This window comes from Dreissena polymorpha, chromosome 8 (assembly GCF_020536995.1).
Source record: "Dreissena polymorpha isolate Duluth1 chromosome 8, UMN_Dpol_1.0, whole genome shotgun sequence".
NCBI classification, from domain to species: Eukaryota; Metazoa; Mollusca; class Bivalvia; order Myida; family Dreissenidae; genus Dreissena; species Dreissena polymorpha.
The window spans coordinates 94,849,066-94,866,255 of record NC_068362.1 but is presented as its reverse complement, the minus strand read 5'-3'; the positions used below and the strand labels follow the sequence as shown (position 1 = coordinate 94,866,255).

Below are 17,190 nucleotides of genomic sequence, written 5' to 3'. Positions count from 1 at the left end.
TCAAGGGACAATGAAAATAAATGAGGTAGTACGAAAACTTTAACATTTGCTGCATATTTTAAGTAGAAAAGGGGCCATAATTATGACATAATGCTTGATAGAGTTGTCTACTCTTGTTTATAGGTTGGGGTCATGTTGGTAAACAAGTATGTAAAATATGAAAGCAATATGTCAAGGGACAAAGAAAATATTTGGGGTAGTACACAAACTTTAACATTTGCACGCTAATGCTAACGCAGACGCCGACGTGAGTAGGATAGCTCCACTATATATATTTCATATATAATAGTCGAGCTAAAAAGTGTTGGAAATAAATAAAGATCTTACCTATAACATCTTTTACTATGCTAGACATGGTCCTGCCACTTTCTTTGACCGTAGGTTTCTTCTTCACATGCCAGTTTTCAGCTTTTATGCCTTTAGAAACCATGTCTGATTTTGTCAGAGAACCACCACGTTTACATGGAGCTTCAACTTTCTTATTTATAATTATGCTGATAGGAAATGGGCTTGATTTAGCTGAGGGATTGTCAGTTTTGAGTTCATCCGCCCAACCCTCTGAAGTTCTTGCAGAGGTTGGATTTTTGCGATAGTCCAGCTTAGACTGCACAGTCGCTGTTGCAACAGTGCCTCTCTCCGTAATCATGACTGGAATGTGCTTTAATGGAAGTGTTTTCAATTCATCCCCATCACCAGACTGATCTCCTAAAACTTGCTGTGCTGATGAGCTCGTCTCCAGAACTGATTCATTGCGGCAGAGTTGTTCTGTTTCGCCTAACAATATATCTCCATTTACCTTGTCACTGCTGCTTTGATTGTCACCGCTGCCTTGATTGTCACCGCTGCCTTGATTGTCATTGCTTCCATGCTTGTCACCCCAGCCTTGCTTGTCAAACCAGCCTTGCTTGTCACCCCAGCATTGCTTGTCATCGCTGCCTGGCTTGTCATCCCAGCCTTGCTTGTCACCGCTGCATTGCTTGTCATCCCAGCCTTGCTCGTAACCGCTGCCTTGCTTGCCACCGCTGCCTTGCTTGTCACTGCTGCCTTGCTTGTTACCCCAGCCATGCTTGTCACCGCTGCCTAGCTTTTCATCCCAGCCTTGCTTGTCACTGCTGCATTGCTTGTACTCCCAGCCTTGCTCGTCACCGCTGCCTTGCTTGCCACCGCTGCCTTGCTTGTCACTGCAGCCTTGCTTGTCACCCCTGCCTTCATTGTAGACACTGCCCGCCTTATCACCCCAGCCTTGCATGTCACACCAGCTTTGCTTGTCACCCCTGTCTTGCTCGTCATCCCAGCCTTGCTTGTCACTGCTGAATTGCTTGTCACCCCTGCATTGCTTGTCAGCCCAGCCTTGCTTTTTGTTGCTGCCTTGCTTGTCCCTGCAGCCTTGCTTGTCAACCGGGACTTGCTTGTCGCCCCAGCCTTTCTCGTCACCCCAGCCGTGCTTGTCACCACTGCCTTTCTTGTCATCGCTGCCCTGCTTGTTTCCCAAGCCTTTCTTGTTTCTCCAGCCTTGCTTGTCACTGCTGCCTTGCTTGTCACCCCAGCTATGTTTGACACCACTGCCTTTCTTGTCACCAAAGCCTTGCTTGTCACCGCTGCCTTGCTCGTCACCGCTGCCTTGCTTGTCACAGGTGCCTTGCTTGTCATCTACATCCCAGTCTCCTGTTATCAGTTCTCCGTTCTCTGATAACCGTTTCTTCAAGTAGCCTTTACACCAACTGGTTTGAGCCATTAAAGCATTCCAATTTCTATCTGTTGACATGTTCTCTTTACACTTTTTGACAGCTTCAGGCAGAGTTTGACCTGTATCAGAGCACTGTTTCAAGATATCTGCTGTGATGTTTGCATCATCAAAAATTGCTACAAGTATCCCTGTTTTAACAATGCTCTCTGTAAACTCCTCTTCTGTCCCTTGTGGGATTGAGCAATTGAGATTCATAACATAATTACTGTTAATATCACATTTTGCTTTATCAAGGTCATTTAGTCTTGTATTTAAACCAAAGTTATCACATCTGTCTTTTTTTAGAATGTTCTGTTTCAACAGTTTGTCAGTAATAGGCAGCGGCCGTCTGAGTGGTTTCAGATCCGTGTCCTGGACTCTGCCTGGAAAGCGAAAGCAATAAGTGATATTAGTTACACATGTTATCAAGTAAAAGGCGATTTCTTTGCACACGATGACCAAAAATCTCAACTTAAATAAACATGAATGGTATATAAAGAAATCATGGATTAGTTACACAAAACAGGAAGGTATCACTTCATTATCATAAACATTATTTTTACACCATAAATATTCAGTTGTATGTCGAGCTGTTTTACCTAAAATATCATTTTAAATTATAGTATTGAATAGTCAGGCTGTTCAGTACAGGTACAAAACAGAAAATGTCCTATAAGGCCCAGGATATCTTACCTTGTGGCAATACCTTAACAAATATTTCATTCTACTTCATAATGCACAATTAACACAAACAAATAACATTGTTTGATGCAATTCTCACCCATATTGACAGTAAATGTGTTTATCAATTTCATAAGTTAAAATGCATAGATGCACAATGTGCTTCTATTTGACATCCAAACAATATAGAAGTATTCCATCTGAACAGGTCTTGATCAAGTACCAATATGTGCGTGCCCTGGGCACTGTTCTTATTCAATTAAAATCATCAATCAACAAGTAAATTAATATTAAGATAGAAGCAACATTCACAAACAATTCCTGACAATCTGACAAAAGGAACAGTGGATTTATGTGAAAAATCAACTCATAGTTATCTTCATTTAAATGATTTACTTTTTTCCTGAATATAAAAAGGTTTTGACAGATTAAACATACTATTTAGACCTCATGTTTTATAAAACACATTATCTAAGTACCTATGGTGTTGATTGGGCCATGTAGCTTGCTTTTTCTCAAATTTGTATTCTGCCATTTTTCTTTAAATGGTGACCCACCTCCTAGAGTAATACAAAATCTTAAAATTTTCTTTGATTGTTTTACAACCTGACTAATAACCAGACCTTAGGACTGAGTCTTTGAGGGTATTTATCAAATTACAAATTTTCTTATTTCAATATTATGTAAAAGCAATAACATGGAGCATTGCCAACACCTACCTGTCATGTCACTCTGTGGCTCTGACACATTGACTAAGACTGAAAACATGGGAAGTCTTGGAGGCTTCAAATCATCAGTGCCCTCATCTCCTACTCCTCCTTTCTGAAAGTACTTTGTTTTTACTTGAAGCACATGCTCTTTACATCTGTCGTTTAAGCCCTCTACAGTTGGACCACCTACTCTCACATCAGCAATGTCAGTCCTGACTTCACCTTCATAATTATCCTTCATATTCTTGCCTGTAGTGTCATCCTCTGCAATGTCATCTTTCGGCTCACCAGAAACCATGTCAATTGCTTCCTCCCCTCTGCTGCAAAATAAATCTGATCCATCACCACTTAACTTGCTGGCGGTTTCAGAATCAGTTAATACTTTTCTAGCTCTTGACAATATTCTGTCTAATTTACTTTGCACATCTTTATCTTTACCACACACTACATTCAACTTTTCTTTCACAACTTCCATCTTCTCAGCTGCAGTCTTATTGTCATCTAGTTCTAGTATATTCTCTTCATCGATCTCATGTATACTCTCCAGTCTTGGGGGCCCAATAGGCAATGGAATGTCTCGCACATTGATTTCACAAACATTAGGAATGTTTTCATCAATGTGATAATTAACGTGTTCTAACTTCTTTCTATCTAGTGATTGGCCATCTATATCAATATTTGCAACCACAACTTTATTTGCTTCAATTGGCAAGGCAACATAATTGAGATGATTTTCAAAACCAGGTGGCATCCTTATCACTCTGTCCTTGTCACTTTCACTGCCTTGCAAGTAAGACTGGCAATGAGTGGATTCTTTGGCAGAGACCTCTGGCATAGGCTGTGTAGACACTGGACACACAAACAGCTGATTATCACATGAGGGCAGCACACTCTTATACTGCTGATAATCTTTCCTGCTTTGCTGCATGAAAATTGGCACATTGGAGGAAAGGTAGAGATTTTCAGGAGATGGCAGCTCAGGAACAATAGATCCTGCCTGGTTAAATGCTGTGTACCCCAGGGTTGGTGAACTGGCTCTTCTTCTTTGTTCTGATTCGCCTCGACCAACTTCATGGCAACTGTATGGAGGGGAAAGTACAGCCAATGTCTCAGCGGTGTACTGGGACACAGTCTGTCCACTGCAACAGCTCCTTGTGGTGTCCAGTGTTTGACTGGACGGGGCAGCCTGTAATGGATGTGTTCTCAGGACACATACATTGACACATAATTACAAGACTATAAAATAACACATTTACTGAAATCCTCAAACAAGTAAAAATCTACATTGGCAATTTATATTTTTGACTTGTTTGTCAGAAAGATAAAGTACAACAAAATTCATGAAAAACAAGACTATTGTCAAGCAATATAAGTCCCCTAACGGCTCCACCATTGTCAGAAATTCCAGATTTTATATATATATATATTTGTTGCCATAGCAACCAGAATTTTTTTATTTAGGAACAAAATGAAATGACGTGCATAATGTCCATATTGCCATCTATCCATGTTTCAAGTTTCATGAAAAAATATTAAGAACTTTAAAAGTTATTGCAGGATCCAGAAAACCACCATTTTCAGCAGTATTTCTAGTCTTTTGTTGCCATATCAACCAGAATTTTTGACATCGGAACGAAATGAAATGATGTGCATAATGTCCATATTGCCATCTATCCATGTTTCAAGTTACATGAAACAAGGGCTGTTTGTAAAACATACATGCCCCCCATATGGGCTGTCCGTTGTAGTGGCAGCTATTGTGTGAATACGTTTTTTGTCACTGTGACCTTGACCTTTGACCTAGTGACCTGAAAATCAGGAGTCATCTGCGAGTCATGATCAATGTACCTATGAAGTGTCATGATCCTGGGCAAAAGCGTTCTTGAGTTATCATCCGGAAACAATTTTACTGTTTCGGGTCACCATGACCTTGACCTTTGACCTAGTGACCTGAAAATCAATATGGGTCATCTGCAAGTCATGATCAATGTACCTATGAAGTTTCATGATCCTAGGCATAAGCGTTCTTGAGTTATCATCCGGAAACAATTTTACTGTTTCGGGTCACCGTGACCTTGACCTTTGACCTAGTGATCTTAAAATCAATAGGGGTCATCTGCGAGTCATCATCAATCTACCTATGAAGTTTCATGATCCTAGGCATATGTGTTCTTGAGTTATCATGTGGAAACCATTTTACTATTTCTGGTCACCGTGACCTTGACCTTTGACCTACTGACCTAAAAATCAATAGGGGTCATCTGCAAGTCATGATCTATCTACCTATGAAGTTTCATGATCCTAGGCGTATGTGTTCTTGAGTTATCATCCGGAAACCATTTTACTATTTCGGGTCACCGTGACCTTGACCTTTGACCTAGTGATCTTAAAATCAATAGGGGTCATCTGCAAGTCATGATCAATCTACCTATGAAGTTTCATGATCCTAGGCATATGCGTTCTTGAGTTATCATCCGGAAACCATTTTACTATTTCGGGTCACCATGACCTTGACCTTTGACATAGTGACCTCAAAATCAATAGGGGTCATCTGCAAGGCATGATCTATCTACCTATGAAGTTTCATGATCCTAGGCGTATGCGTTCTTGAGTTATCATCCGGAAACCATTTTACTATTTCAGGTCACCGTGACCTTGACCTTTGACCTAGTGACCTGAAAATCAATAGGGGTCATCTGCCAGTCATTATCAATCTACCTATGAAGTTTCATGATTCTAGGCCTAAGCGTTTTTGAGTTATCATCCGGAAACCATTTTACTATTTCGGGTCACCGTGACCTTGACCTTTGACCTAGTGACCTGAAAATCAATAGGGGTCATCTGGGAGTCCTGATCAATCTACCTATCAAGTTTCATGATTCTGGGCATAAGCTTTCTTGAGTTATCATCCAGAAACCATTTTACTATTTCGGGTCACTGTGACCTTGACCTTTGACCTAGTGACCTCAAAATCAATAAGGGTCATCTGCGAGTCATGATCAATGTTCCTATGAAGTTTCATGATCCTAGGCATAAGTGTTCTTGAGTTATCATCCGCAAACCACCTGGTGGACCGACCGACCGACAGACCGACCGACATGAGCAAAGCAATATACCCCGAAGGGGGGCATAAAAATATTAAGAACTTTAAAAGTTATTGCAGGATCCAGAAAACCACCATTTTCAGCAGTATGTCTAGTCTATTTGTTGCCATAGCAACCAGAATTTTTTACGTCGTAACAAAATGAAATGACGTGCATAATGTCCATATTGCCATCTATCCATGTTTAAAGTTTCATGAAAAAATATTAAGAATATTAAAAGTTATCGCAGGATCCAGAAAAACCACCATTTTTTAAGCAGTATTTCTAGTCTATTTGTTGCCATAGCAACCATAATTTTTGACGTAGGAACGAAATGAAATGACGTGAATAATGTCCATATTGACATCTATCCATGTTCCAAGTTTCATGAAAAAATATTAAGAACTTTTAAAGTTATCGCAGGATCCAGAAAAGTGTGACGTACGGACGGAGACAAAACCATAAGTCCCCTCCGGTGAAACCGGTAGGGGACTAAAAAAAACAAAAAAATGCAAGCCATGAAACCACATTTTTGACATTTTAGTTACACATTAATTTTAATAACTGTGAAGTCCCATGCATATCTGCATGTTCTTCATACTTCATACACACAATTTCAATTTCAGCACGATACCCCACTAATAAATTATTTAATGGAAAACAGTTTTCTATTTTAAGTAGCCATCATGTAACTAACTTGCCTCAAATGTTATCCCAAACAATGCCTGTATGTAACTAAAACATCAATAATTTCACGAAAATACCCACATAAAAACAAGGCCTAAAAGCCTTTATGTTGCTCGCCCATAAGCACTTGTGCTCAGATGAGCTTAAAACATCATTTGATTTGTTTTCATTATGGCAGACTTATTCCAAAGGCGGTCTTTCATTTCTTTTCATACTACATGTTGTTGCACCCTGTTTACATGTTTCACCAAATCTTGATAAATCGACTATCTCTGGAATCCTGCACAAGATACGTCTCTTGTCTAATGGTTGCCATCTTGGCTTGTATTACTACTTAACCTTCTAAAAAGTTTTCAGTCTTTTGCTATAAGGCTCACTGTATACAATGCATGTTGAACAAGTGCAAAACTTTCTGCAGAAATGTTTATATAAAGAGCACTGTAAACCTTCTTTTGTTGTGCATTTTGGCCTATTGTCCAAACAATTTACTTTTCCTGAATGATTTTACCATGTTATTTTCTAATTTTGAAAATGAATTTACAGTGTTTGCAAAACTGTCTAAACCAAAAGTGAAACTGTATTCATTACATTTCCCAAGGTTACCACTAAATATTTGTTCAGTTTGAGGAAAAGAATTGAACGAAGGCGATGGAATATTCATGCAATATTGACTTATGGCCGATTGTAGTAATGGCTACAAAAAATACATATGATGACAGGTCATGTATGAAAATAGTTTTTATCAAATAAATGACTGGGTTTATTATTGATAATATTATTGATATTATAAATTTGCTTGTGTTATAATTCTCTGTATTTATTTGTAAATAAATATGTTACATTTTAAACAAGATGTGTTTGTGAAACACTATGTCCCCGTATATGACATTTGACCTTGAAGGATGACCTTGACCTTGACCCTTCACCACTCAAAATGTGCAGCTCCATGAGATACACATGCATGTCAAATATAAAATTGCTAGCTTCAATATTGCAGAAGTGACATTACATGAGCAATTTTGACCCATATATTTGACCTTGAAGGATGACCTTAACCTTGACCTTTCACCACTCAAAATGTGCAGCTCCAAAATTGTAAAAAAACCAGGTTTTCAATTTGGAAAAAAAAGTCTGATAAAGGGAGACAACTCAAACTGAACTGATTGTTCATATTTACCCCCCTTGTTTCAAAATCAATTTATTTTTAGTCGTGGCGACCTTGACCTTGGAGATATTGACGTAATTCTTTCGTGTGACACACGATGGTAAACAAATGTGCCAAATGATTTTAAAATCTCACAATCAATGACATAGTTATGGCCCGGACAAGCTCATTTATGGCCATGTTTGACCTTTGAAGACAGTGTGACCTTGACCTTGGAGATATCGACGTAATTCTTTAGCGTGACACACCATCTAATGATGGTGAACAAATGTGCCAAATGATTTTAAAATCTCATAATGAACAAGTTATGGCCTGGACAAGCTTGTTCCGCCCGCCCGCCAGCCCGCCCGCCAACATTCGCCAATCTAATAACCAGTTTTTTGCTTCGGAAAACCTGGTTAAAAATGAAGATTATTATAGGGATAATACATGTTTTCGAGGGCATGATCATTTGCGCAGCACGAGGCCAGGAACGGATTTTGAGAGCACCCAAAGATGATCATGTCCGAGAAAATGTGTATTTTCGCTATTATTGCATTCGACATCAACAAAATCATTTGATTATTTCAATACAGTTCAAGGTTGCGTTTTACATATGCCTCACTCGGTCATCATCCGAAATGACGAGGCTTTACCTTCGGATAGGCAGTTTTTGATTTAAAATGTGTTTAAACAGTGGATTAATGCAAAGTTGAAATGCAGCCGCGCAAAGTAAGAAATGAGGATTTATTTTTAAATTTAAAACAGGAATGTTGAAGGTACATAAACACTTACATTTACAGCATAGTCTTTGAAAGTGTTGAGTAAATAACCTTAACTTCATTGACGAGAGTGCAGATGGTATAATTTGAAAAGTGGATTGAAATAGTCATTGTCATTATCCCTGCATGCATGAGGAAACTGGTGCTTATTCAGTTCCCCATTTATGCTTGGAAAGTCGTCGAAGGCTGGAGAAGGGAAGTAACTGCGCGTGGACCAGATTATGGATATGAAAAACACATAACAGGACTTGAACGGCGCGTGAATCGCCTTGTTAATACACGATTTTTCCCGTTCAAGCAATGCTTTTGCCAAGTTTTTGCACCCCGCCAGAGGGCATTATAGATAGAGTTTATGCAATAATATTTATTTTAAATTTAAATTTGTAAATTTTATCAATTATTTTTAATGAGTATACATATTTTCTTGATTCAAAACAAAATGTATAAATCAGAATGTTAGTATTTCAGCATTATATATAATACACTGTTGTTTCAATTATATGGGAATGGATCCATGTTCAGAAGAAACAAGATGTGTTTGTGAAACACAATGTCCCCCTATATGATGTTTGACCTTGTAGGATGACCTTGACCTTGTGAAGGATGACCTTGACCTTGACCTTTCACCACTCAAAATGTGCAGCTCCATGAGATACACATGCATGCCAAATATCAAGTTGCTATCTTCAATATTGCAAAAGTATTCATAAAATAAGCGATTTGGGCCACATATATTTGACCTTTGACCTTGAAGGATGACCTTGACCTTTCACCACTCAAAATGTGCAGCTCCATGAGATGCACATGCATGCCAAATATCAAGTTGCTATCTTCAATATTGCAAAAGTATTTATAAAATAAGCGATTTGGGCCACATATATTTGACCTCTGACCTTGAAGGATGACCTTGACCTTTCACCACTCAAAATGTGCAGCTCCATGAGATACACATGCATGCCAAATATCAAGTTGCTATCTTCAATATTGCAAAAGTATTCTTAAAATGAGCGATTTTGGCCACATATATTTGACCTCTGACCTTATAGGATGACCTTGACCTTGACGTTTCACCACTCAAAATGTGCAGCTTCATGAGATACACATGCATGCCAAATATGAAGTTGCTATCTTCAATATAACAAAAGTTATTGCAAAATGTTAAAGTTGGCGCAAACACACCAACAGACAGACCAACAGACAGACCAACAGACAGATAGGGCAAAAACAATATGTCCCCCACTACTATAGTGGGGGACATAAAAAGTCTTAAGGCATACAATTTTTTCTTGTTTTTCTCTGCATGCATGAGCAATAAATAACTGTCCATGATAATACCAGACTTCCTGAAACTTTGTCAATAAATAACTGTCCATGATAATACCAGACTTCCTGAAACTTTGTCAATAAATAACTGTCCATGATAATACCAGACTTCCTGAAACTTTGTCGGAAACTTTCAAGGGCCAATCGAATTTGTCAACTAGTCAGACCAAAAGGTCCTATAGAATATTTTCAACTTTTCCCATGAAATTCAAATTATTTATAAAACATTGGTGGACTACGCACTTTGCCAAACATCAAATACTATTGTACTCCCTGATTAGTTGGATTGTTCTGAAAAAATCTTGACAAAAATCGTGATCAACCAACTACCTTCTTGAAGCCATATACGAGTTTAATTCGCAATTTTTTAGAGACAACAAAACAACAGCTGAATTAAAAATTTTAAAATAAAAGGTTTGAAAAGCAAAAAATGGCTCGACAAAGATACTATGGAACTGACTAGTTCTGTGCAGCCCAAGATATCAAAAGAACAAAATTTAATGTTCTGACAAAGTTTCATGAAGAGTGAATTATAAATATAACTTTAAGAGTGCTAACAAGGTTTTACTATAGCCATATAAGGATAAATTTCCCGACCATTGGCAGCCATGTTTTTCAACAGAACCATTTCAAACTCATCAAATATATCATTCAAATCAATGTTCTGATAAAGATTTTAGAAGATTGGACAATAAATGTGTTAACTAAACTTTACTACAGTAGATTCAACTTAATTGAATATCGGATAATTGAATCGAAATTGAAAACACCAAACAATTTGCATCTCTTCCCATTGTAAAAACATCGCTTAATCTGATAGGAAATATGGCGTATTCCGGTCAATTGAAAAGCCAATTTTCTATTGCACACTATAATCCAGCATAGAATCTCATATATCTCCAAGGATACGCATCGTATTGACGATTTTGACAGACACACTCCATTGACTGCCTTTGTTTTCATTTCACACCACGCATGTATGCAGCGTCTGTCAAGCGTCATGTGACTAACAGGTGTGGTATGCGGGCCAAGTACAATGCAAACACTGGTGTATCCGGTTAAAACTGACACAAACCACAGAGTGCAGTCATGCGCAAAACTTTAGAATGCAAACTGTTGAGTAAAACACTTCAACAGTGTGTTGCCGATTAGAAATAATTAAAGAGTTTGTTGCCAATTTGAAACAATTAAAGTGTCTTGCTTGACAGTTTGCAATAGGTGATAGAATGTAACACTATATTCTCAGTTCTCGATATAAACCTACACAACTGCGTCACAGTAAATCATATCTTAACATGATGTTGAACGCAACGATCTCAGCCTTGCTGACAAATATGAAGTGATCAAACTGCTTGATCAGAAAATGCCGCAGACACAAATAGCGCAGAAGATGGGATGCTCCCAAGGTCATGTGTCTTGTATATCCTCCAATCGAGCCATTATAATTGAGGAATATGAGTCCAACACTATTCCAGAACGAAAACGTCATCGTTCTGGGAAATCGGCTAATATGAAAGCAGTGCTTTGAACCCAATTCACAACTGCCAGGTCAAGAGACATCCCAGTGTCTGTGCCTGTTCTCGAAGAATTAACCTGTGCCCTAGCAAAGATGCTGGACAAGCCCGAGTTCAAGCCCTCTACCAGGTGGTTATCTAGATGGAAAGCGCAAAATAACATCGTCTTCAAAAAACCACACGGCCAGAAAAAAGATGTGGATGTATCACAAGCTGAAAACTACATTAAAAATGTTCTACCAGACAACCTGAAGAACTACGCGGAGGAAGATATCTACAACGCAGACGAGACGGGAATCTACTACAGGGATCTACCAGACGTAACGCTAGTCAGAAAAGAAGAAGCGGTGGCCGGAAGCAAAACAAGAAACCTTCGGAGACAGGTGATGCTCCCCAAAGGTTTTATTTGTCAAAATATTGCAATATATATTCAGATAAAAGGAAACGTCTTGAGGGCACAGTAGTTGTGGGGGACAAGAATATTTTTATATAAAATTTCAAAGGGCCATAACTCTGTGAAAAATCATTCGACCAGAACCTGCTGATAATATGCACGTCTCCTCTTGGTAGTGAAGCCTCCCATAAAGTTTCATTGAATTCCGGTCATTAGTTGCTGAGAAATAGCCCGGACATGAATTGCACTATATGTACAGTTAATGAAAAATTTCAAAGAGCCATAACTCTGTGAAAAATCATCTGACCAGAACCCGCTGATAATATGCACATCTCCTCTTGGTAGTGAAGCTTCCCATAAAGTTTCATTGAATTCCGGTCATTAGTTGCTGAGAAATAGCCAGGACAAGAATTGCACTATATGTACAGTTAATGGAAAATTTCAAAGGGCCATAACTCTGTGAAAAATCATCCGACCAAAACGGGCTGATAATATGCACATCTCCTCTTGGTAGTGAAGCTTCCCATAAAAGTTTCATTGAATTCCGGTCATTAGTTGCTGAGAAATAGCCCGGACATGAATTGCACTATATGCTCAGTTAATAGAAAAATTCAAAGGGACATAACTCTGTGAAAAATCATCCGACCAGAACCCGCTGATAATATGCACATCTCCTCTTGGTAGTGAAGCCTCCCATAAAGTTTCATTGAATTCCGGTCATTAGTTGCTAAGAAATAGCCCGGACAAGAATTGCACTAAATGTACAGTTAATGGAAAATTTCAAAGGGCCATAACTCTGTAAAAAAATCATCCGACCAAAACCCGCTGATAATATGCACATCTCCTTTTGGTAGTGAAGCTTCCCATAAAGTTTCATTGAAATCCGGTCATTAGTTGCTGAGAAATAGCCCGGATAAAAATTGTGCACGGACGGACGCACGGACAAATGGACGGACGGACAGACGAAGCGGCAACTATATGCTCCCCCCCAAACTTTTTGGGGGAGCATAAAAATGAAGGACCGGATACCTGCCATGGTCGCCTGCAACATGGCGGGTACGGACAAACAGCAGCTACTCGTCATCGGCAAAAGCAGACAACCACACTGCTTCCTTGCCTGTCGTATATGACAGCAACTCCAATGTGTGGATGACGGGGGCCATATTCACACAATTGCTGACTGCCTTCAACAAGGATATACGGATCCAGAAGAGGAAGGTCATCCTACTGGTTGATAACTGCTCTGTTGTGAAGTTTTCTGACGCATGCACATTTTGATAAGAAATTCAGTAATTGTTTATGTACAGGTACCTTTTTGAATTCCATTTGTATAAATAATATAGTTACCTTAATATTATGTTATATATGTCATTCCTTAAATTACCCAATTGAGTTTAAAAAAGTAGGGGGTGAACATTTTTGCTAAAACTCTATTGAATTTACAAAAACGCTATTGTTGTCAAAAACAGGGGGTGAATTACCCAATATACCCCATAAGTTATCTATAGCCCTGCTAAACCATTCTGTTTTTGTCTAATTAATTATTTCCTGCCCATATTGTTCACATTGATGTCTTTACCCTGGTTACTATGTCCTTGGTCTGGGTTCCAATATCCATACAGTTTTTGCTCCCTTTGATGTCACTTTTCAAGACGACATCTTCCCTGACAACACTGCCAAACATTCTGGAGTTTATGTCCTCGGGGTTGAAAGCTGGCTGGAAGCTAAGGGCCAGACATTGATCCAAATTCACCTCCAGATGCTTTCTGCATAGTGTACTAGAATGAGAAATACATAGAGCAAATATTGTATGTGTGGTTAAGTTAGCAGGAAAATATGTGCACTTCCCTCTGGGGAAATGGGGTCTAACGCACTGTTGTCCCAGATGAGCTCATGCAGTCCACCAATCAGGTGGCTGCAATCAGGGATGACACTTTCTTCTTTTATGTAATGTTCAAATCATTTCTCTTCTTAACGCATATCCAGTTTGGTGGAAAGTGTTGTCCTTATTAGTGAGTGAAGACTACACAGGACCATCTAAGACAACACTTTACGCACACACATTAAGCCCCATTTTACCATGATAGCAAGGCTCATTTATTAGAATGTTCGATTAATAATTGAAAACACCTCAGTTATGAAATTATTCAAAAATACACAACTTGTCATCAAATACTTGAAGTGTATTTAGTTGATTTCAAGTAAGTGAATTAAACAGTTATCTCAGCTTGTATCATTCAATAAAGTAATCCCCAAAAGTAAACACATTTCAACACCTTAATAATTATAGCTTACAATGAATTTGTGCCAAGGCACAATTTTTTTGGAGAAAATAAAATAAATGTAAAATATTAAATTGGGGTATTTAATTATTCTTGTATAGTATCTAAGATATAGCCATGAAAAATTGTATCATACAAAAATTACAAAAAATATGGTCAAATATGATGCAAACAGTTGAGAATTAAAGTTAGACAAGAGCACCGCATAACGGGTGCCACGCTCGGCTGCGAAAGCTTGTCAGATTTTTTTATTTATATTTTTAGAGGTCAGTGACATTGACCTTTGACCTAGTGACCCAAAATGGGCTCATCAAGGTGCATCTACATATGAAGTTTCAAAGTTGTAGGTGAAAGCACTTTGATTTTAGAGGCAATGTAAAGGTTTTAGCACGACGCCAGCTGACGGAAGACGACCAGAAGGCTTTGACAATACCTCGGGTTTTCTCCGAAAACAGCCTTGCTAAAAATTAAGTTACAATTATGAAACATTGATATTGAATCTGGGCATATAATTTGACTAAATTCGGTTTTATTTAAACTATTTCAGTAGAACCTTTCCAATACAGAACACTGTATATGTACATTGTATGAACAAGACAACTTGATAGAACTTCAAATAGATACCCCAGACATGCCATAAGACCATCACATTCACAGGCCATATACAAGAGAAAAATTTACAGGCCAGTTGTACATTTCACAGGCCTAAATTTTTTAAAGTGTTAATCCAGAAGGGACATTGCAAAGTAAAACTTAAAATAAAATGGGCAAAAATATTGTGAAAAGCCTGATTTAAGGGTTATAAGTTTGCAAAACTGAAAAATGTGACTGGGGGCCTTGGGGCTGCAAGGACACCGGTGGGTCCAGGGCAAAGCCCTGGCTGGGGACCTTGGGGCTGCTAAGACACCAGTGGGTCCAGGGCAAAGCGCTGGCTGGGGCCTGGGGGCTGCCAGGACACTGGTGGATCCGGGGCAAAGCCCTGGCTGGGGGCCTGGGGGCTGCTAGGACACCAGTGGGTCCAGGGCAAAGTGCTGGCTGGGGCCTGGGGGCTGCCAGGACACTGGTGGATCCGGGGCAAAGCCCTGGCTGGGGGCCTGGGGGCTGCTAGGACACCGGTGGGTCCAGGGCACAGTGCTGGCTGGGGGCCTTGGGGCTGCTAGGACACCTGTGGGTCCAGGGTAAAGTGCTGGCTGGGGGCCTTGGGGCTGCTAGGACACAGGTGGGTCCAGGGCAAAGCCCTGGCTGGGGTTCTGGGGGCTGCTAGGACACCGGTGGGTCCAAGGCACAGTACTGGCTGGGGGCCTGGGGGCTGCCAGGACATTGGTTGGTCCAGGGTAAAGCGCTGGCTGGGGGCCTGGGGGCTGCTAGGACACCGGTGGGTCCAGGGCACAGTGCTGGCTGGGGGCCTTGGGGCTGCTAGGACACCTGTGGGTCCTGGGTAAAGTGCTGGCTGGGGGCCTGCTAGGACACCTGTGGGTCCAGGGCACAGTGCTGGCTGGGGGCCTGGGGGCTGCCAGGACATCGGTGGGTCCAGGGTAAAGCCCTGGCTGGGGGCCTTGGGGCTGCTAGGACACCGGTGGGTCCAGGGTAAAGTGCTGGCTGGGGGCCTGGGGGCTGCTAGGACACAGGTGGGTCCAGGGTAAAGTGCAGGCTGGGGGCCTGGGGGCTGCTAGGACACCGGTGGGTCCAGGGTAAAGTGCTGGCTGGGGGCCTGGGGGCTGCCAGGACACTGGTGGATCCGGGGCAAAGCCCTGGCTGGGGGCCTGGGGGCTGCTAGGACACCTGTGGGTCCAGGGCACAGTGCTGGCTGGGGGCCTTGGGGCTGCTAGGACACCTGTGGGTCCAGGGTAAAGTGCTGGCTGGGGGCCTTGGGGCTGCTAGGACACAGGTGGGTCCAGGGCAAAGCCCTGGCTGGGGGCCTGGGGGCTGCTAGGACACCGGTGGGTCCACGGCACAGTACTGGCTGGGGGCCTGGGGGCTGCCAGGACATTGGTTGGTCCAGGGTAAAGCGCTGGCTGGGGGCCTGGGGGCTGCTAGGACACCGGTGGGTCCAGGGCACAGTGCTGGCTGGGGGCCTTGGGGCTGCTAGGACACCTGTGGGTCCTGGGTAAAGTGCTGGCTGGGGGCCTGGGGGCTGCTAGGACACCTGTGGGTCCAGGGTAAAGTGCTGGCTGGGGGCCTTGGGGCTGCTAGGACACAGGTGGGTCCAGGGCAAAGCCCTGGCTGGGGGCCTGGGGGCTGCTAGGACACTGGTGGGTCCACGGCACAGTACTGGCTGGGGGCCTGGGGGCTGCCAGGACATTGGTTGGTCCAGGGTAAAGCGCTGGCTGGGGGCCTGGGGGCTGCTAGGACACCGGTGGGTCCAGGGCACAGTGCTGGCTGGGGGCCTTGGGGCTGCTAGGACACCTGTGGGTCCTGGGTAAAGTGCTGGCTGGGGGCCTGGGGGCTGCTAGGACACCGGTGAGTCAAGGGCAGTGCTGGCTGGGGGCCTGGGGGCTGCTAGGACACGGGTGGGTCAGGGGCAAAGCCCTGGCTGGGGGCCTGGGGGCTGCTAGGACACCGGTGGGTCCAGGGTAAAGCGCTGGCTGGGGGCCTGGGGGCTGCTAGGACACCGGTGAGTCCAAGGTAAAGCGCTGGCAGGGGGGCCTTGGGGCTGCTTGGACACCGGTGGGTCCGGGGCAAAGCCATGGCTGGGGGCCTGCGGGCTGCTAAGACACCGGTAGGTCCTGGGTTAAGCCCTGGCTGGGGGCCTGGGGCTGCTAGGACACCGGTGGGTCCGGGGTAAAGCCCTGGCTCGGGGCCTGGGGGCTGCTAGGACATCGATGGGTCCAAGGCAAAGCCCTGGCTGGGGGCCTGGGGGCCGC

The 17,190-nt window shown here is 42.1% G+C and overlaps 1 protein-coding gene and 1 long non-coding RNA gene across 4 annotated transcripts in view; both read right to left on the bottom strand.

Moving 5' to 3' along the window:
* The window catches only part of LOC127841915 (uncharacterized), a 140,360-nt gene that overhangs the window by 80,687 nt on the left and 42,483 nt on the right, over positions 1-17,190 (bottom strand). For all 3 annotated transcript variants that reach the window (XM_052371044.1, XM_052371046.1, XM_052371043.1), the window contains exons 4-6: positions 13,624-13,822; positions 3,127-4,303; positions 328-2,109 (exon numbers count right to left, since the gene is read on the bottom strand). In XM_052371044.1, the coding sequence (XP_052227004.1) occupies positions 328-2,109; positions 3,127-4,303; positions 13,624-13,822 (3,158 nt within the window). The remainder of the gene's footprint in view (positions 1-327; positions 2,110-3,126; positions 4,304-13,623; positions 13,823-17,190) is intronic.
* LOC127841927 (uncharacterized) lies at positions 11,551-13,614 on the bottom strand. The gene is made up of 2 exons (XR_008031435.1): positions 12,358-13,614; positions 11,551-12,188 (listed from the first exon to the last, which is right to left on the bottom strand). It is a non-coding gene; the product is annotated as an uncharacterized LOC127841927 (long non-coding RNA).